The sequence below is a fragment of the Mastacembelus armatus genome, chromosome 19 (genome assembly GCF_900324485.2).
Source record: "Mastacembelus armatus chromosome 19, fMasArm1.2, whole genome shotgun sequence".
Classification (NCBI taxonomy): Eukaryota; Metazoa; Chordata; class Actinopteri; order Synbranchiformes; family Mastacembelidae; genus Mastacembelus; species Mastacembelus armatus.
The window spans coordinates 6,566,472-6,588,055 of record NC_046651.1 but is presented as its reverse complement, the minus strand read 5'-3'; the positions used below and the strand labels follow the sequence as shown (position 1 = coordinate 6,588,055).

At 40.4% G+C, this 21,584-nt stretch overlaps 1 protein-coding gene and 1 long non-coding RNA gene across 2 annotated transcripts in view; both read right to left on the bottom strand.

Annotated features, from left to right (window-relative positions):
- Positions 1 to 2,263: 2,263 nt before the first annotated feature.
- LOC113135537 (uncharacterized) overlaps positions 2,264 to 21,584 on the bottom strand; it is a 52,133-nt gene continuing 32,812 nt past the window's right edge. The window contains exon 4 of the long non-coding RNA XR_003296181.1: positions 2,264 to 2,309. This is a non-coding gene — a long non-coding RNA (uncharacterized LOC113135537). The remainder of the gene's footprint in view (positions 2,310 to 21,584) is intronic.
- LOC113135536 (protein Tob1-like) lies at positions 8,374 to 11,804 on the bottom strand. The gene is made up of 2 exons (XM_026315637.2): positions 11,550 to 11,804; positions 8,374 to 10,509 (listed from the first exon to the last, which is right to left on the bottom strand). The coding sequence occupies exon 2, from the start codon at positions 10,331 to 10,333 to the stop codon at positions 9,338 to 9,340; it is 996 nt and encodes a 331-aa protein (XP_026171422.1). The 5' UTR covers positions 10,334 to 10,509; positions 11,550 to 11,804; the 3' UTR covers positions 8,374 to 9,337.

The following is a 21,584-nucleotide window of genomic DNA, read 5'->3' as shown; positions in this document are numbered from 1 at the left end:
CTCTAAGCTAGTGAAATATTTAAAATGTGGAAGAAGACGGCTGAAAGTGCTGCAATTCCTTGCTCCTCTCCTTTCTGAGAATAAGATGACAGAGGCAGGAGATGACTGCGCCACATCTATTTTGATGTGGGCCATAAAAGAAAAATGGCAGTGGGGTGATGAAGCTGCAACATGAACAATCAAAGAGTATTTTGTTAAAGCCCTGACATTTATAATTTACTGCTTCTTCAATTGGAACAATCTCACCTGCTCATTTCCAGGAGCAAATACCGCTCATGTTCAGAAGCAAGCAGCTTTCATGTTTGCTCTCAGCATATCTGTCCATCCAATCACTTCTCATTCCATCATCCATTTAAATATAAGAACAAATATGATAAGCAAAGGCCTGACACAAGTGATGGATGGCTTTCCTAATACTCCTCGGAGCAACTGACTGACCACATTTTAACTGCCCTCTGTGTATTGGAGAAGGAATTCTCTAGTGGTGAGTCATCCTGGGGTGGTACCCTCTCTGTATAACCATAATCATGTCACACTCAAGGAAACATGGCAACTAGCACGCAATACAAAAACTCGCATATCCCCGTGTTACACTGACACATACGAGAGGTGTGCTGAAAGGTCAAACCCTCACTGTTAGCTACCACTTTAGTTACTGTTTCTATGCCTATAAAGCACATAAACAGTCTTCAATAACAGTGGCCGATGACATTTATATAACAGTTTAGATCACAGTTGATATTTTTTCTTAACAACAGCAGCTTCTCCTTTCTATTTCTAAAACAGATTCTGTAGGACTTGATTGACTACATACTTTAAATAATGCTGAAAGAGTGAGTCTATAGGTACTTCCTAACAAAAGACATTTTCAGTCAATGATCCATATAGGTGTAGAAGGCACATCATATAAACAGCATTGTTCATCCGTAGAGCCAGTTAGCTCTAGAATCATAAAAGAGCACTGCAAATAAAATGTAATTAAAACATTAATGCAATGTAACATAACTATCTTTCGTTGCTGACTGTAGAAAAACAAAGCTGGACAGGCACCACAGAGGTTACACTTTTAATTTTCACTGGTTGTGCTTCCAAGGAATATGTCACTTATAACTATCTAGGTAACACTGGCTGGGGTTGTTAAAGTGTGAACGTCACTAAATCTGATAACTAAAGAGAGAACATTCTTCTAATGTTATCTTAAACACTTATATAGCAACACAATGAACATGCTCTTCTTGAATGGGTCACTGACATAACCTGTAACCCCACTGTTAGATTTTGGAAGTAACAGGTATTGCAGATAGTAAACTGATCAGGAAGTTACTTATATTCCAGTAACACCAACACTGAGAAATCATTCCTTAGAATTTTGTTAGTTTTTTTCTTTCATTTCAGAAAGGCAATAACACACCACCCTCTGAGATGCCAAATATTGTTCTTATTTGAGGCCAACACATAGGCTGCCACTTTCACATGGGGTAAAATGAAAAGCCTGATGGGCAGACCATCACTAATTAAAAGAGGGGTTTAGAGAATGCTTAGTCTGAAGAATTGGAAGGAAAACCTCAAAAACCCAAATGTAATGATTCTTTCATTATATTCTCGCCTCAAGCCCAACATGAACGTTCTTTTATTTATCTGCAGAGACATAAGAAATGATGAAACAGACACAGCAACAAAGCCTCAGTCTTCGAGATTATGTCTCCTTGTTCCATGTTACTACAAAATGCAGAAAACAAGGAAACCTGTTTTGGAAGACATATTATGAATATTCCCAAACAGGCCAGAGTGGGAGGTAGGCCACGTCTTAAATGTTTAATCAGTCAAATTCCTCTCTTACGTCTTAATGCTTTTACCATGAATTTGTGCCCAACAAGTCTCAAGATAGGACACACAATAGAAAGTCTATGTAACAGCAACAACAACAGCAAAGCGGCAATAAACATTAAAGGTTTAAGGGTCTGGTCCTCCTTATATCAACCACCCCTCTTTCCTTACTTTCCGCTTCCCTGATTCTGTATCACTATTGCAATTTGTGAGTGAAAGTTAGTCTGGTCTCAGAGTGGCCAAAACAAATGCAGCCTTATCTCAGCAGTGCAGATGCAAGAGCAGTTACACACAAACATCCACAGACAGAGGCACAGATTAGAGGGGAGGCTGTGCCTGGCTTTCTATTATTAGAGCAGAGGTTTATAGTCAGAGAGAGCTGCAGGGAATCACTCAGATTAAATTACACAGACGGGGAACATCAAATACCATACAGGAGAAACTTCCCAGGCTCTGGAGAGAATGATGGTACTTGGATGCATCTGGAATAGAGAGGCAGAGATATCGGAGCTGTGTGAAAGAAAGATGCATTACAACTAACTTATCTCCAGCACTTCCCCTATGCCCAGTTGTCCTCAAACACACAACCAAGAAAGACCTTGCAGAGTAATGTGGCTACAGTGTCACAAAGGTAATATCTTAAAGGATCAGTTCACCCAGAATATGAAAAAAAAAAACATAATTTTCACACATCTCTAGTGATACCTCACTACAGACAAAGTAAATCCTTGAGCAACGTTTCAGTTTTTGTGTGCAAAGAGTTTCCCTATTGCCATCTGACATAGAGCAACATTAGTGTTGATGTGGAGCTATGGTTCAGGCCACCTGTCTAATATATTTCTAGTTTTTGCTCTAAAATAACTACTGAGTGAAATATCTGGCTCTTTATGGGCTAAATGTTCACTTGCATTTACCAGGTAGTCGCTGGTGTCTGTGGTTTGCTGCTTGGCAGGCAGTGTACGGTGGATTCACTACATCAAAATATCTGTTGCCCTTTGCTGGAGCTGATGACAACCATGGTCATTAACTACCAACCCGACTCAACTCAAACTTCATTTGAATAACACTAATATATAACCAAGGTTGAATGAAGTGCTTACATAAACTCGAAATGAACATTACAAAAAAAAAATCTTACAGACAAAGCAATAATTACAATAATCCAGCTGGGAGCTTATAAACAAATGAATCTCTTTTCAGATCCTCAGGCACCAGGAATAATTTGGCTTTGGCTATCAAGACAATACCAAATCAAATTTCCAGGCTGTAAAGCCAAAACAATGAGCTACAAGAGGCAAAACTTTTCTGTAAAGCTGGGAGTAAATCCAGCATCAGGTGAGCATTCTCTGTGGGGACTTTGTTGCAAGCTATCTCTATTACATAACACATAGTTATGGGGCCCATTGTTATAGGTTTAATTACAGAGGTCACCTTTGAAGAACTAGGGTTGGGTTCTTGAGCACTGCTCTGACTATGGCCCTTCTTTTCTTTTGACTGCCTGGTCCATCAGCCAACTCTAGGAAGGTGGTCCTGGTGGTTCCAAACCTCTCCTGTCTCACAGTTATTGAGGCCACTGTGCTGATGGCAACAGTCACAGATTTAGAAACAGTTTTAGGGAGTGCCCCAATAGGCAAGCGGTTACAGTGGGTGCTCCATATGCGAGATCTGCACCAGCAGTGGTTTGGGTCCAGCTGCTGACCTGTGTCTGGTCTATGTCTCACTTCAGAGAGTTCCTTGGACCTCTTGGCTGTTATTTATTTATTTTTTGTATTGACATGTAGTGTGAATACTGGGACCTTATATACAATGTGTAGATTTAAAAGCAAATCTACACATTTACATGTATGCATGTATGAAATGTTGTAAAAAAGGCTAAAAGTAACAGGTGCTCTCTCTCTTAGTTAATCTGTTGTTAGAATAGTGAAAAAAGACATCACAACTTGACAAACTCAAAATGGTTGTTTAGATTTAGTTTACAAATATATTAAAAAAAGAAAATCAGCAAATTGTTAAAACTAAATAATGATTATTTTCTGTTTATGGACTCACTACCTGAGTGGGATGGGGAGATAAAAGTACATTTGCATATCGGTATTTGACTAATATCAGATAAGAACAAATATATGGACAGTAAAACCCTTTTGAGATTAATGTAAATTGTGGAAATAAAAGAAACTGCAATAGCCCATGCCTAGCTGCAGTAAAGAGGTCTTGCTCTCATTATTTCCAGTATATACCTACATGGAAACTCCTGACACTGCCATTTTCTCCCTGAGTATGGAGCCAATACCTGAGAGGCCCTGAAATGTTTTCTAAACCTCCCACATCATTATAAACAAGGTTATACCTGTGAGAGCAAGACATTTTCAGTGAATCTGTTTACCGTTGCTGAATGGCTCAGGCCTAATTCAGCAGCTTGTGCACTCCTTTCTGCTTCAGCAAGCCATTATCAGCATGAAAAGGTGAAGGAAATGTGTTGTCATGGCTACATGGCTTGCCATTAATGCAGTCAGAAAACATCTTTGTAGCTTCCTCCTTTGTCTCTGTCTGTTTTTCACACTTTTCTTCCTGTAGACATGCCTGCTTTTCCAGCTCCTCTTCATGCCTCTGACTTGAGAGGATAATTCTTGCTACATAACTGTAGAGCAGGACCCACCCAGGTTCCTCAAAGGGGCATTCATTCCTCCTCCGGCATTACGTCAGTCCAGGTTATGATGCAGGTGTAAAAAAATTTGTTCCATGCCCTATTTGCTTACAAGTAGTCCCTGCTGTAAAGTCAGGCATGGTTGGCTGGTGGAGGTGGAAGGAGGAGGGGTAGCACGAGAGGCAAGGATTCTCCTATGATGACGCAGAAACCCTGCAAGGTCTATTTTTAAACCTACTGAAGTGTGCAACACCCTTTAAGTACTGTAACCTTCAACTGTGCCTTCAAATCAAAACAAACAGAGACAGTGAAGCAGAGCAGGGGGAAAAAGTGCAGCAGTAACAATACTTTCAGCTCTTTTCTTTCCTCCTTTCTGGCTTATAGACCCACAATGAAATATGAATTATGACTCCATATTGCTGAGATGTGGCGCTTTTAGGTTGAATGACTGTCTTGCTTGGAATAAGGACGAATGGATGATCCCTCTCTAAAATGACTTGGCAGCGCTTGAAAGCAGCGACTGACTGAGGTTCTGTCCTGGCCAAACACAGCACAGCCTGTATTCATTAAAGTCTCAGCTCAGGCTTTATCAGCGAATAACACAGACTAGATGGAGCTTTTTTATATCCCCTTTATCTTCTCCTCTCTCTGGTCTTTTATTCTTTCAAAGTGAATGCTGAGCTTCCTTGAATTGCAGATGTGCTTCCAGTATCTTTGGCCCATGAGCCTCTGAAATGTCACCACCATGCTGTACATACCAAACTCAATAACCAGGAACAGGTGCTATCCTCACTTCCCATCATTCACGAAGGCCAACAGCTCTGATCATCGATATACAACTGTGAGTCTCAATCAGCACCTACTGACACTTTTTCTATCCTGTGACAGGATAGAAAAAGTGTCATATTCTTCACGTGTCTCCTCTGGCCCACTGATATAAAATCCTCATCTGGTATCAACCACAATGTAAAACCAGCTGGACTTCCCTCCCAGCTCCTCTCTCTGTTCCCTGGCATTGTTCTCAAATACTTCCATCTGTCCTTGCTAGAAGCCTTGTGATACACACCACAGTGTGAAAACACAGTTGAAATGTATCATCTGCACTTTAAAATGACTCACTCTGCCTTGCCCTTTGCCTTGTAAACAGTGTTTACAGCACGTCAGCCATTTGGACCTTCAAATTAGAACATAACGTGTGTTTGCTTTAACAAGTCTACCAATGTAGCATAAAATTCAGCTCAGTTATTTCCACTGCAGTTTCATTTGCAGCAATATTCGTTTAAAAGTGACCATCACCTAATCTCATCGGTATTTGTTTACATTTGTTGGGTCACTTTTGAGACATGAAATGAAAAACCCTTAAAACAGGTTATTTATAGGAGGAGAGAAAGGCCACGAGGCATTGAATCATTAGTGACTTTTGAGAAAGATGTTTATTTGCGTTCCTGTCCAGAGTTATATGACTACATAGATACCGCGTGTCTGTGTGTTAAAAATGGAGTAACAACCAGGAGATGGTTTCCTTAGCTTAGTAAAAAGATAAAGCAGGTAGCAAAAGGGAGTGCTACAAAATAAAATTTGATTCAACCTCATAATTTCACCTGTTTCTCCCACTCCTAGTCTTTTTGCTCAGCTAAGCTAACTGTCAGATGGATGTCGCTTAATATTTACCACATATACATAAAAGTACTATAAACCTGTCCCTATTGGCAAAAATGCCAGTAAAAAATGCCCATAGAGGTGCTGGTAGGCAGATTTGATTACTTTTGGAGAGAGTCAGGCTACCTGCTTCCCCCGTGCCAGTCTCTTGATGCTAGGTTGAGCTTGCTGGTTGGTGATTGTAGCTTCATACACAGCAGTGAGAGAACAGATAAGAGGAGGGTAGTATTAATCATCTCATCAATGTCTCAGCAAGAAAGCAAAAATCTTACTTTCCAAACTATCCAACTACTATAATAAATATTCAAGCTATTCTGGCCTTCTCTGCTTCCGTAGTAATTCATTTCAGCATCGAATTTATATTGCCATCAACCAGAGCATTCCCCTCAGCTGACAAACACGCCTCACAGCAAACAAACGTCCTACATATTGAGCATGAAAAACTACGGGGCATGTGAGAGACACAGTATGATAAGAACCAGTGTGTAGTATGTGAAGCTTATGTCAGGAATGCATCTCTCTGAAGCAGGGGGGAGAGCACACTCTGGAACAGACAAGATGGAGTCGCAGCAAGGCATCACCCCACACCCTGGGAGTCTCCCAGCTGGTGTGACACCAGACCATCTGTGGGCCTGTTTATCCCAGAGAGCTGAGGTGGTCATGTGAAACAGTGTGTGTGTATGTGTGTTTGAATATTGTTTTCCACTTGGAAAGCAAAGCATGACCGACTACCTATTGAAAAGCAACAATTTGAGCTCAGGACTAGAAACGTTTCTCTGGTACAGGCCAACCCAATTAATTACGGACACACACAATGCAAAATGAGCTTTGGATTGGATAGTTAAGAGTTCCATATATAGAAACTGAGTGAATAAGCAGTTTATAATAATAATCTGCCACCACAATACACTGATATGACCCCAATTAAATCTGCAGTCATAATGTTTTTTTACATCAACCAAAGGGAAAGCTGTGAGACAAGAAATTGATTATGAAAGCAAAGACCCATATCACTTCTTCACAAAAGGACTGTTTTTATTCATAACCTACCAAGAATATTTTAAATGCGTCTGCGTCTTACAAGGGCGAAATTGCAACTCACAAAAATCGCTTTTCCCTCTAATCCTCCACAAGCTACTCCCCCGAGCACCGGAGGAATTCATTTGCAACGCCAGGGATTCTGAACAATCTATTTGCCACACCAATCTGAACTGATACTTAAATTTCATTATCGCAAACAGAACTTCAAAAAACTGAATTTCAAGGCAGCAGTGCAAGAAGTACTAAGATTCTTTACTTAAGTAAAGAATGCAAGAATAGTCCACTACAAATAGAAATCAAAGTTACTATGGAGGTAGACTTTCTCTTCATATACAACATTTGCAAACATTCAGAATCAGAGTAATTACTTAATAGTGCTGTAAAGGGCATGGCCACAGTAGTTGTCATTAGGTCAAACAATCTTCTAACTTGTATAGTCAAGTTTGAGCATCCAAAACCTGCTCTAAATGCATTTAAGCAGCTATGTCATAGTGACACATCTGTGTGCATACCAAGTTTGTCAAAGAAGGGAGGAGGAATCATGTGTGTGTGCTTGTATCCTTATAAACACACAAGATATTTTCTCCTCAGACCTCTGAGTCATGCAGTTTTGCAAATGTGATTGTCTTTTGTAAGTTAAACTGCTGGAACAATAAACCTTTGAGAATGTTTGGCTTGACCTGTAGTTGGTTCCTTCACATGACATCAACGCCCATGAGACAGTCTGCCAGAGTGAAACTATACTCTCCCAAACTGGTGAGTCCACGCCTGTAAAACACGTATCCCCCAAATAGTGACCGAAACACATACCTTACTTTAAATAAAAAGGCTGGATGAGTTAATTCAAAGGTGATGTTCATTCTGGTAATTGTAATTAAGTATGACAGATTATAAATAGTTCCCCCACCTGTCTTCACAGCCATAATAACACATGGCTACACTTGCTGATTAGTGACATATATTCAGCCACCTTAAAAAAACTGAAGCGATCCAAAGTTTATAGTGAGCTCCAACTCAGTCAAGTTTCAAGATATAACTTTAGGTTGCTCTCATGATAGAGTAGTCAGGCCTAGCATGTGACCATCACTACTGTTATCTGTTTAGGGAGATGATTGCCCAATGACAAAGTCTGATACTAGTTAAATATTAAAAACAAGTCAACGCTGTTTAAACAACCAATAAATGAGTGCACTTTCGAGAGATAATGTTCAACTGTAGTTTATTTTATTAAAAAGACCAGGGTGCAAATATGAAATTAAAAAAAATAAAGACAAGCATATAATTTTTAAGCATTTAATACAAACTTAACAATATAAACTATTTCAGTCCCTCTTGACATGTAAGACACTGACTCAAAATACTTTGTTATACTGTATTTTTTTTATCAAGTATTGCACAATGTAGGTACAAAATTAATATTCATACGATTACATTTTGTCCATAGTATAGCAAAATCTTTTAAACCTTTTAACAGAAAATACAATTCATCTTCCAGAAAAAGCAAATATTCCTACACTTTAATTCCACCACTAAGGAATACTCTGTACACAATCTTCAGAATATTTGATGCATTTTTAAAGATGGATTTCTTTAACAATTATCTTTAAAAAAAGAAGAAAGAAAAATAAGGAAAAGCTGCTGCAGCCATCACAGATCACTGGAGTAGTAAAAAGATATAAATGCAACACCATGTCATAGAAACAATATATACTCTGATATCTTACAAACTCTGTACTAAATTAAATTACACAATTAGAAAAAGACCAAGTAACCCCACTTAGTAGTGCCAATTCATAAAAATCAGCCTTCTCTTACCACCTGTAAAATACTGTAAGAGGCCAAAACTTCAAGCTCATTTTTTTCTTTTTTTTCTTTTTTTAACCTTTTTGGAGTATTTTCTCAACATAGTAAAAAAATTTGTGCTTGGTTGGCAAAAAGGGAAAAGAAAAACAATGATGCATGTAGAATTTAAATAACCAAGCTTGGATGTGTTTGTACAACAAGCTTTTAGTAGAAACAAACTCAAGGGGGCACAATAAAAACACCCTTGGGCACATGCGCTTGACTGACTAGACACTAAATCCTTGAAAGTCCAGTTTCTAAGTGTGCGTTTTGTTTTTCCTTCTCTTTGAGCCACCATCATTCATAAATAATATCTTGATGAGTTTAGTTAGCCATCACTGGCTGGAATTGCTGGTTAGAATACTGCATGTTACTCAGACTGAAGTTGAGGCCATCCATAAGAGATTTGTCGTTGAGGCTTCCATAGGCTGCGAACATGTCAAAGGCATTGCTGTACTGCAGAGGACTGAGCCCCAGGGACCCCTCCCCAGGGAAAACAGCTCCAGGGCTGGCCTGACCCTGGAGACTGGGGAACACAAACTCCTTGGCGTTTGGAGACAGAGCAGAGGCCTTCTGCTGCTGACCCAGGCCCAGCCCATACAGTGAGTGCATGGAGGTGGAGATGGCTTTCTGCTTCAGCAGGGTGTTGACATTCAGACCCAGGTTACTGGTAGGGGAGGTGCGGGCCACCTTGCTGCTACTGCCACTGCTGCCATTATTACTGCGGCCGCTGCTTTTCATCTTAGTAGAACCGAATTTGGTGGCGGCAAAGGTGGCAGTGGTGAAGGTTAAGGGCTGGGTGGAGCGTGGCATGAAGGAGGGACTCACAGCAGCGGACTGCCCAAAAGGAGGGGAGGGAGAGCTGGATTCTGAGGAAGCCCCAACAGGGTCACTGATTGGCATGAAAACTTGGGCCTCAGGATTAAAGCTGTTCTTGATCTCCTTGTCCAGCTCTGACCCGTTCTCATTGTTATCATCCACATATAGCACCTTGACCGGTCCCTTCTCGCCAATCTGGTAGGAAACCTCAAACGGATCGATCCACACACTAAGGTCCTGAGGGAGATTATTCCGGACGTCTTCTATGTCTAGCCCACTCTCTTTGGCTGCCTGCTCCACCACAGGATCGACCTTCTCCCCTACATGGATGCACCTGAACCCTGAACCTTTGTATGGCTTATCCGGGTACCAGTGGCCTTCATATTTTTTCTTCAGTTGCCTCTCAAGCTCTTCGCCAAAGATATTCACACGTCGTCGAGGGAGTTTGTTGTATAAATAGGAAATAATAAAGTTGAGTGCTACTTGAATTTCAAGCTGCATAGCTGCTTCAGTGGCAGGGGTGACTCCTTTTCTGTCACAGATTTCTTTTTCTTTTTCCCCACCCCAAGTGTTGCTAAAACCTCCAAGGCAGCAGTGATCAGTGATGAAAAACTTTGAGTGCTTGTTGCCAAAACAAATATCCTTCCTGTAGCAGGGTTAAGCTGAAGATCCTGAAACTAAAGGAAAAGAAGTGTATTAAGAATTTGAATCTTAATAGTACAACTAAAACCATTTTCAAATTATACATCCCAGTGTGCAAAGACATCTAATCTGTATCCTCTCCTATACTCTATTAACCATACACTACCTCCTGCACACAGCGCTGCTGCATCTCAGCTGTACAATATCAACAGCTATAAATAAACACAGGCCTCTGACTCAGAGACGGTGTCAGCAGTGTGTGTTCCCCAGCGGTCTAGTGTGACAGATAAACGCATCCGTAGCTGACCTGCGCTGTAGGCGGAGATCTGATGGCAGGTGTCAATAGGACGACTTTCAATTGCCTCATTTTGGCACAGGACATGTTCAGGCAAAGCTCCTGTCTAGTATGTGTAGCTGGGGTAAAGCTGTTTTAACCTAACCAGGCTCTTGCAGTGCTTTGCCGTGCACAGGCTGGGCTACTGTAGGTAGAGCAGCACGTACAGGCTGCCGACAAGAATTACTGTTACATAATCATCATTCAAAGTCTAACCACGGCCATAAAGCGCTTTCTACAACAGCACAACACACTCACTTGACAATGACAATACAAAGCCACTGCTTTCTCATCTGGTTCGCCCCTGACAAGGCCGACTGACGTTAACTAGCATTAGCTGGTCAAGTTAATTATAAGGGTGTGAACAGATAGCTAGTGATCTAGACGCCAGATGCAGTTAATGTTTAGCTCAACCCGCTGGTTATCTGCGTTACCTCTCAACGACGTCGTGGTTAGCAAACAAAAGATTTACCGCTACAGACACAGACAACAGACTGTAGCTAACGTTAACGGCAGCAGAAGAAAATTCGGTTTAATCTGTCGACCGACACCAAGCTATGTAGTTAGCATTTTAATTACATAGGTAGCCACAGACTGAACACTTGAGTACAAGGCTGACGTTCAATAACACAGACGAGTTTAAAAATTCATTAGATACCAAGAAGATAATGCACAACAATTTCAGTTTCCGCAAAACGAAGGTTAGAGGTTAGGGCGTCGGTAAGGGTGATATTTACTTACATTGAAATTCACAGCAGGTCGATGTTGCACTAGCCAGAGTCCGCGCCAGCGAGCAGCAGACTCGTAAAGCCTCTGTCGTAGCTCTCTACAGACGATACAAAACGACGTTGTGGCTCGACAGCGCACCAGGCAATTTTGGTTCAGTGGGGTGCAGTTAAATTCCGACTCGCAGGATATCAAGCTGACTCCCCACAGCCTGGGAGTTTTTACAACTCTGCCCTTTAAAACTTGGGCTGCTTTGTTTTTATAGTAGTCTTCCGCCACGGACACGGAGGAGGTGGTGATGCGGCTGACAGAGGTCAACACACTGTAGCGTGTTTCTATTGGGTCAGCGCGACTTCGTCACCAGCAACAATCACAACTACCGATGCGATTGGATGATTCTGCCTTCACTCAACGGCGGGGTTCTATTTACGGTAGTGGTTTGCCTTTCATGTGCTTTGGACTATTTTATTCACACTGTTTTTAGATAAAATATCTTTTTAAAGCCTTGTTTTTAGGAAGTATGAGTGCTGTAATAACACAGAACAATTCTAACACCCATATGGCTGAGTAATAAAGAACAAACATGTCTGCACTTATGTGTATATGACTATTTTAATGTTGCCAATCCTTGTTAAAGGTTTTCTCGGCTCATAGGTTGTACTTTAAACCGATGGCTGAAAAATGCGCAATGGTGTGTTAATTATTGATTACTGCTGCCGACTGGTGTCAACACGTAAATGAAACCACATTTGCCTCTACCTTCACCACTACAGGGTTAAACAGACCTAGACGGTCACAGTGGCGGAGGGACACACCTGTCACTGGTTGTGTTTCTTGTTCCTCACCAATGACATTTTGATGTTCCTTGAGCCAGCTGTAGCTATGCATCTAAACCTACCAGTCTTTGCTGTCTGAGAGTGCTTTTCTATGAACAGCACAATTTTTTCCACTCTTAAACAAAACACATGCAATCTCATTATTACCCCAATAGACATTCCTCTCTTACTATGTAACTGGGATGAAATTCTCTCAGTTATAACATCTGTGGACCATAGAAATGAGTAGTTACACAATGATTCATGGCTGCTCTCTGGTATCTGGCTGCTCGCTTCTTGTTTTTAGCAGCTGTGCAGCACAGGGCTTAATGTTTCCTCTGTCAGGCCCAAGGTGTTTCAGTACAGCCTCGTCTAACCTAACATGGGTTCTCATGCCATGTTTGCAAAACAAATACAACGCCACATAAATTATATAGCTGGGAGGTGGGAGGCAGGACAGGAGAGGAGGAAGATGAGAGGAGACAGGCTGTGCTTTATAGAGTTGGGGACTGAGACTTAAAAGTATTTCGTGACTCAAAAACCCACTCAAATGCTGTATGTCATGTCAGTAAATGTTAAGTTTGAGAGCTGATTTATGGCAGAGCTGTCAGTAACTTACAGCCCCTCTAAAGTGAATGGCAGGAGAGTGGGTATAATTTCAGAGGCATATATGATTGGTTGGAATCAACAATAAGTCATTCTTATCCGCTCTGACTGTTTAGCTAAGATGAATATATATGCTTCAAAACAGATTTTTCATTATGGCGGCCTGCTATATCCTCAGTGAGAAAATTAGCTTTAAGAGGATGTGCGGAGTACAAAGAGAAGACATACGCAGAGAGAGGTTTTATTAGCATTATCATTGTCTCTTCAAGTGTGTTTGTATTCCTAGGATTATTCCTTTTCTTGCGCAGGCCTGTGGACTTCTGAAAAAATATAGTACGTACACAAATAATTGTGGTTTATCACAATACCACAGTTGATGTTTAGCTCAGAATCACATCCCAGTGCCATTAACAAAGTGCTATAAAATGCAGTCAGATAATAGCCAAAAGGCTGCAGAATGCTGCAGGCACAATGGAGAGTTCTTTCAGCCACCAGATTGAGCCTCAGCAGGGGTGAGAGATGAGTCCCCCACCACTGAGGATCTTGTGTGATGGATGACCCGAGCACAAACTAAACACACTGTGGGGGCCTTGGAGACACACCAAGGCCACCAGAGCAGGGTTTTTTTTCTCCTCACAGTGCAGGAAATGTGCGGCAATGACCAAATGCTCAGACATGTTTCACTTTGCATTAGGCTGCAACAAGAAGCTTTCCCAGCACTTTAAGAAATACCATGAGTAGGTCAGGAATCCTTCTCCGTTTTCTCCCATTGTGTATACTGAGCGAGTGTTAGTTTGAGAGGTGGAGTAAAAGTCTGACACCATGCTTAAAAATGACCTATTTGTTATTCTCCACCAGAGTATGGATCTTGTACATGGTAAAAATTTCTTCCTGTTGTTGTGAGTCTATCTGGGACTTGGAGGTAAACACAGCTAATGAACTGAGATGTTTTCACATGACTCATGCAAATTTTTTACTGAAGTCAGTCCACATAGACATTTGCCTCCCTTCTCTTCACAAAGCTGTGAAATCCTTTTCTCTTCTCTCTGGCTTTGTAGCTGCACACAACCTCTTTTCAATTCCCAGATGTGGTCAGTGGATTTTAATCTTACATGTTACAGCACACTCTCGAAACGGGGAAAAAATCCAAAGGAAAAGAAGATAATAACGTGTCACTCTGCTTGTTTACTACCAAGGCAAAAATTAAAAACAAAATCTCAAAAGAAATATTTTATATGGAAAGAAACTGGGCTTTTTGCACACTGCATTAACAGAACTGGCACAAAAACACTGCTCATGTGAACTTGCTGTATAATGAAACATGCCACAGACTGCATTCATTTCTATTGGTTATTTGACTAACTGTGAAAGAACTTGGATAAAATTATTAGATCATGTTTTTTCCACTGGATTCCAAAGATCAAACATTGTTTGGGAACATGACTTCACTCTTTCATTTCTCAGCACATGGCCTTTTCCTGGTATCCTGGTATAAAGCAGACTTTATTAGCCTTATCAATTTTAGGTTATGGCAGTTCATGTAGTCTCTTCTTAGCTGTCTGCTTCTTTCCTTAGAAGATGAACAAGTATAATTCAAAATACAGGCTCAAAATAAACAAGCTGCTGTGACAAACTACATGCTCTTAGTTTTCCTGCAGTTTTTCATTAAATCCTGTGCCCCTTACAAGACAGACTCACTTATCTTCATTTCTTTTCATCTCTTAATATTTTGTGACCTCTAGCTAACTGCTGCAACATAAATCTTTATGTATGCCGCAGACAATAACAACCAAAACACGCTGGACCTTGTGTCCTTTTTACAGCTGCTATAATCAATATTTTACATTAACAATGGATCACATGACCATGTCTGTAAAAAAAAAAAGCAGTCACTCACCATGACAGACTCTCAGAGCTAAAACCTGACCTTGCAGTGTTTCACTCAGCTCTGCAAAGCATTTTAATGTCTTTTAGCTCATTGTTTTGATTTTCTGGCTGCTCATTCATTGTCTTTTCATTCACTACAGGTAGCTCTTTTCAGAAATAAAACCTCCATAAACTCAATGTATGCTATCTGTCTAGCAGCAAACCAGGGTTTAAGTATTTTGGGGGGTGTAAATACAGGAAAAGGGATGACTGAAATCACATGGTATATGGTACACTAGGTGACTGCAATGCCACCTTTTGTCCTTTAACGCCAGACTATGTGAACCTGATTTGAGACTATGACTAATGGCCACTGTAGCCACAAGTGAAAGGTATAGGATTAATAATAACTGACAAAACATAATGTAGAATAGAACAAAACAGTCAATGGAGTCATCAAATGCATTATTACATTTTTCACACAGCTCTCCCTTTAAAAGGAACTGGGATTGCTAAATCCTTTCAAAAAAATATCTCCATTATCTACTTTATTCTTTTTGCTGCTACTGATGGTGAAACCCAATCACTTGGTTGTAGAAGGCAGAGATCTGATCACATTACGTCAGATACAGTATGACGTGTTCCCACATTGCTTATTTCACAAAAAGCTCTAAGGAAAGAGGGGGCTCCTGTAGAACTCTAGCCAATGATGGCTCAATGAAAGGATTGAATTAAAGTTGCAGCCATAATTCATACAAGGTACGGTGAGGCAAGAAATTGTGTGGTAAACGAAATGTAGTAAATTAAGTATTGCAATTATGAAAACAGAAAGAAAATGTAAGATAACCTGAATCTCCAAGTGTAACAGCATTAAACTTTTATTTCATATCAGTGTAGTTTTAGAAGATTTGTGTACCAAATACAGATTCTTATGACCCTCTGTCAGTCTTTATATGATTTTTTTAATACTATGTTATATTGAGGTAACACCCAAGGTTCCCTCCAGCACAGATACCTTCAGTAAAGACGTTGTCAGTGCATATATATAATTTACCAGCTGCCTAAATGTGATCCTGCACAGAACAGAAGTTTTACTGCTCCGTTACTGAAATACAGTCTTAGCTGTGGAAGAGGAGGGGGTGCTCAATTAGTATTCATAGGAGCTCTGCAGTGATAGCAATCTAAGATTACACTGCTCACTGGAATTTATAGCTCCATGCACACATGCACAAGCACCTGTTTTATTCTTTCTTTAAATTCAAAGGAATGATGGTCTTTAAACACTCAAGTCTTTTTGAGTCTGGTGTGCGTGGGGAAGGGGTATTACGTCCTACTTCCTCTTGAGTTGTTTACAAATGCTGTCAGACTGAGCGAGGCCAGAGAGCTCTTTTTCACACCAGTGCCAGGAATGTCATTAATATAAACAGCAGTAATATTTGCTACCACAGCCCCCCTGACACACACTCATATCTGCATGCATGGACAAACACAGACGTTTCTGTGTGAGTCTGCAAAGATGAAGTGGTGTTAATATGAAATAATGAGCATATTCATCCCATGTAGCACCCAGCGGTTTCATATTTGAGCCGGGTTACAGTGTTTTGACCCCTGGAAAGATTTATATCATGCCATCTGGAGAAGAAGGAAGGTTACACAATAGGGGATCAGCTGTGCTCCTCCTATTTAAATACCATTCTGCTCTCCGATCTGGTTTCATGTTGGAGGATTATGTTTAGCATGCCGAGTGCTGTGTAATGAATCAGCCAACAGAACAGAACAGAGTAAGCTTAATAACACAGGCATGGCACTGAGACGAGATCACTCCATGTTTTTGCTGTCGTTCTGCCTCCTACCTCAGTAAGATCAACTTTTTGAAAAATTCAATCACGCTCTGAAATGAATAACCAGTGCTTGTGGATAGAACAGGTTTTAGAGTTTGAGCCATCCATTGCAGTAGGAATGTGTCACATTTCCATGAATACTGAATGGAGTATGCTACAGCAGACATGCTATACCTATCTTTGTGACTTGTATTTTTACTCACCCCCTCTCCCACTCCCACACCCATAACCTTCCCCCTCTACCCGCCGCACACTCGTCAAACGCATTTCTGTCTTCTTCCCCCTGTCTGTGTGGGTGAGAGCCATTTTTGGCCAGGAACTGCAGGGGATGATGTCAGATTGAGCAAACAACATGCATCATCATTACAAGATTTTAACAGTACCAGCATCTACTGTACAAGCCTGAAGACATCCTCAAATCAGGGGTTTTTTACAGGAACTCAAAATGTATGCATATCCAGAATTTGCACAAACCATCTATTGAGAAGCATTCAAACCGGTTTGCCAGAAATGATGTCAATGTAGTCATGGCAACTATTCTTACACATTACCCCATGTTCTTCCACAGTTAGAGTAGCACTCAAGTGCTATTTTTACGGCAAATGTCATCTCATCTATTAAATGGCAATGAGGCTTTTTTTTACAGTTGGGAGTGGAAATGCAGATGAGGCAGAGCGGCATTTGGGCCACAAAAACAAACATAACAGAGAGGACAAAGATGGTAACCATTATGCATCATTTTGCCTTCATAAACAGCTGACCAGGATGGGAAAACCAAAAAAAAAAAAGGAATAATGAGTTAGAAGTCATGATCATTCATGTCTGTTCGCTAATTCACTTGACAAACGTATTGGAAACGTTCTCATGGAAACTCAAAAAGCAATTGCTTCCCTGCTTTTCGATTCAGGGAATCATTCATGAAAAGTGCCATATAATTTTGATGGAGACAAATGCGTGTACTGTGCACAGTGCAGCACAGTGTGCTGTCCGTAACCTCTCCTCCAACAGAAGCAGGGCGGTTCAGAGAGCTGACACAGTGCTGTTTGGGTAATAAGAGAAGGTGGAGCCATATTTCGCTGATGGCTGTTCTTTGATAGAAATTGAGAAAGGTGATAGGCTGGACATAAAAGAGCAGGAGAACACAAAAAAAGAGCCGAGGTGCAGGAAAAGTAGCGTTTCAGGGGCCACTGTCCTGTATGCAACTGCATCAGCAACTCAATGCAGTAATCTCCAGGGAGGGGAGAAGGAGAGTAATTGTGACATTGCTATGGCTGGGAATTGCTATTCAGTGCAATTCAGCTCAGTAATCAGAAAGTGTTGGAGTGAATATTCAACACGGACAATTCAAGTCAATTCAGTTCGTTTAGATGATAAATGGAAATGGCATAGAAATGTTAACACCTAACTACAATATGCCTGAATGAGAGATAATACCTCATGGGTTCCTAGCTGATGTCACTGATGGCAGATCACATACACTCATTGTTTACCCTGGGTACTCTAGGGCTTTGTGTTCACATAGCATCTGAACAACATTTTAACTAATTAGGCTACATGATACTCTAAACACAATGTGTTACTTTAATTTGACTTCATGAATGTTTTGAACCTTTTGTTATACTGCTTCGGGCTTTCGCGAGGTTTAGTTCGCTCATATTACAAAAAAGCACATCCCTGCACACGTCAAACCATGTAGATAGTTTGGTTTTATTTTCCCAGGGTTTGAGACACGAGTTTTCATTGGAACAACTTTCTACTGGAGAAACAGCACCTGAAAATAGGTCCTGGGAACTGCTGACAGCATGTCATTTGTCAGCACTAAAAATGACGTTCCCCTCAAATGTAATGTGGTAGTAGATAGTGTCAGAGATGGATTTCTCAAAACTTAAAAAGTGAAAAAACTGAATCTGTCTGCATGGCTAGATAGAACAAGGTATTAAAATAACAGATCAACACTTAAATACAAACATTAGTAGATAAGCTCTATATATCCATGTCTGTACATCATGTATGATGTTGAAGTCAAAAAGTGATTACTTTATGTAGAAACAGATTCAAAAAACATAACACAAAGTGATGTGTATGAACTGTTGGAAACCATAAACTCATAAACTGAGCCATCAAACAAACTTAACTATCCAGCTAATCTGACTATTACAGGACCAGAGGAACATCACTGATCTGCACACCACACTTTTCTTCTGTTTCAGCATCACATCAGAGCAGCTGCATCCACTTACACCAGCAGGGCTAAATAAGTGGCTGACTGCTGGCTTGAAAAGGCCTGCTCAGCAGTCCAACAAATATATTCTTATGTTACCACCAAACTAATGTGCGAACAAGCACAGATGCTGAAATGGAAAATCTGCGCTACAAAATAAAGTTTATGACAGTCGTCTAAGCGAGCACATATATAAAGGAGCTCTTCTACTAGTGTGTACTCAATAAAAAACGCAAATCCCCCGGGAAACCAGCAACCACAATGCCTGTTTGCCACTGTTCTTTTCCTCGCCAATCTTGGAGCACATGCTTTGCAGTCCTGCCCATCATTTTTGCAGCACTGATAAACTAATTGCACTTACCAATCAGAAAGTAGCCTAAATATCTGCCTATTGTTAATCGAGCTTGTCTAACACAGTGGCCCTGTGCTTTGCTACCAACCTTTTCATCATCATTCATTCAGCATGTCTGACGAGCTCTCCAAGCTGTTTTTGTGTAATGGCATGCAGCACCCTAACCTGTGGTGTTTTTCCTCTCCTCTTACCTGAATCCCTAATTTGTTCCAGTTGTTTCCCAGTCAAGTGAAGAAACTATTGATTAGCTAAAGAAACACAACCATACTGACTCTTTTAGAGTCCCATAGTAAACTTAGTAAAGTCCTTCTGTCCTTGCTAAGGTTGAAAACATTCAAGTCTTTCATTCCAAGGACGTGTCTCAGCTGAGCTCATGTAGCTAGCAGCTCTGTACTCATATCTGAACCCCACAGCTGTTCATCTACCACTTCAACTTTTGTTTTCCAGGCCTCCATTTTTAAATATCTCAAGTGTGAGATTTGGCTTTGTGGGAACTAGTCTTGTCACAAAACCAAAATTCTGACTTTGATAATAATCTCTACATAAGTAGCTCAATAATGAAACAATACCACAGCAAATAACTAAACCATCCGTAAAAGCAAAACAATTATAGATGACAGAACACGCAACTTAGTAAACGCAAAACAAAGAAAAAATATGAGGTCAGAGCAGTGGAGAATGTGAAAAGAAGCTGGAAGGAGTGAATTATGTTAGTCACATTGGTAACTTAACAGCTAAAAGCTAAAGCTAAATTAGACAGCCATCTTTCCATTATCTATACCCGCTTATTTCTAATTAGGGTCATGGGGCTAAATTAGACAGTTGCCCTTAATTTCCTTGGAAAACTCAGATGGTGAAAAAAGTTTGCTTGTCACAAAATTAATCACACTCCTTTGACTTAGCAAATGTTATCTATCACATTCACTTATCATTAACCCATCACTTGAAATTATTTATACAAGTCATGTTCTCGAAGTGCTTTGACCGGTTGGATGTGTTGACGCCATTGGTTTTAGGCTTTCAGCATCCATGGGCTTGTGCTGATTGTTGGCCACATCAGCGAAATAATGCTATATTTCAATTTGTGCATCTGCTGTTTACAAGTGTATATGGTGAGGAAGTTGCAGCCATGTCCCTTTTTTTTTTTTACCATGAAAGCTGCCTGCGTACAGAGAGAAGCATGAGATAAAAAAACAGTTGAGATGCCCACTGTGCCTGGAGTGGAAGAAGAGCTTTGCACACACACACACAAAGACAGAATTGTCGAATCGCAATGTACCTTTAAATATACGGCTCTCATTAAAACAGTAATTCAAGTACCAGTACTTACAAAACAAGGTATAGTACTGTTTTTAACGGCAGGGTATTACGATACTTACTTACTTGAGAGGTCTTGAGACCACTTTTTGAAGGTCCGACCTCAGTTTTACTCTGCCTTGGACACAGCAGACTCAGAATTTTATTTTGAAAGCAATTAAGAGCACAGCTGTGGGGATATCACTACAATCCTTCCTGTGATGGATGTAAAACCTCCTACTTCAAATGCAAACTGTAACTTGACTCATTTGTTACGATGGCTGTCACTCCTTTCTGCCCACCTTGACTTGGACTCCAGCAAAGTGAGTGCAGCAGGAGACGAAGCTTATGCTATCTGAGAAAAAATGACAGCCAAATCTTCAGTAACAAAATTAAACTAACTTAAACTAAACAACAAAGATTTAATCTGCAAAACATTGCCTAAAAAAAACCAGTATGTAAATACTGCAATGCAAAACATACTGCAACAGCTGAGACCATGTCAAACTTTTGGAAACAATTGGAAATGTTCAGTTAAGCTGAGCTACCTAGGTAACATTAGCAGTAATGTTATGCTTCTTTACCAAAACATTATCAAGGGTTATGTTGCATCAAAATTAGCTAATGTCAGTTCTGACACAAACACTACATGCCATTGTACCGCTACCTCACTTGAGGGTGAAAGAGATAACATTACAGATGTGATAGTAGAGAACAATGCAGTTCAGTTCTATGAAATAGGCTGCATTGTCTGGGAGTAAGGGTGCTAGTTTTGAGTATGAATACATACTTGCAGATCAAATATATAATTTTACGTGCTCACTCCATCTGGCAGTATTGCACATCCTTGTTATTAGATCCACAAAAATATGCATCTACCTGTTTTATGCAGAAGTTTAATCGCTATAAAGATGGTAATGAAATTAACTTGTCTGGCCATACACCACATTAATCAAATGGTTATACCTTATGTAACCATTTAAAAAAGTTGTTTACCTTAATGCCCTTGCTGTGTATGAACAGTGCTGATCTACATGTGTTCTAATGCAATAC

What these genes read in the sequence shown, in the direction of transcription:
- LOC113135536 (XM_026315637.2), bottom strand. Translation starts at nt 10,333, where the DNA reads ATGCAGCTTGAAATTCAAGTAGCACTCAACTTTATTATTTCCTATTTA.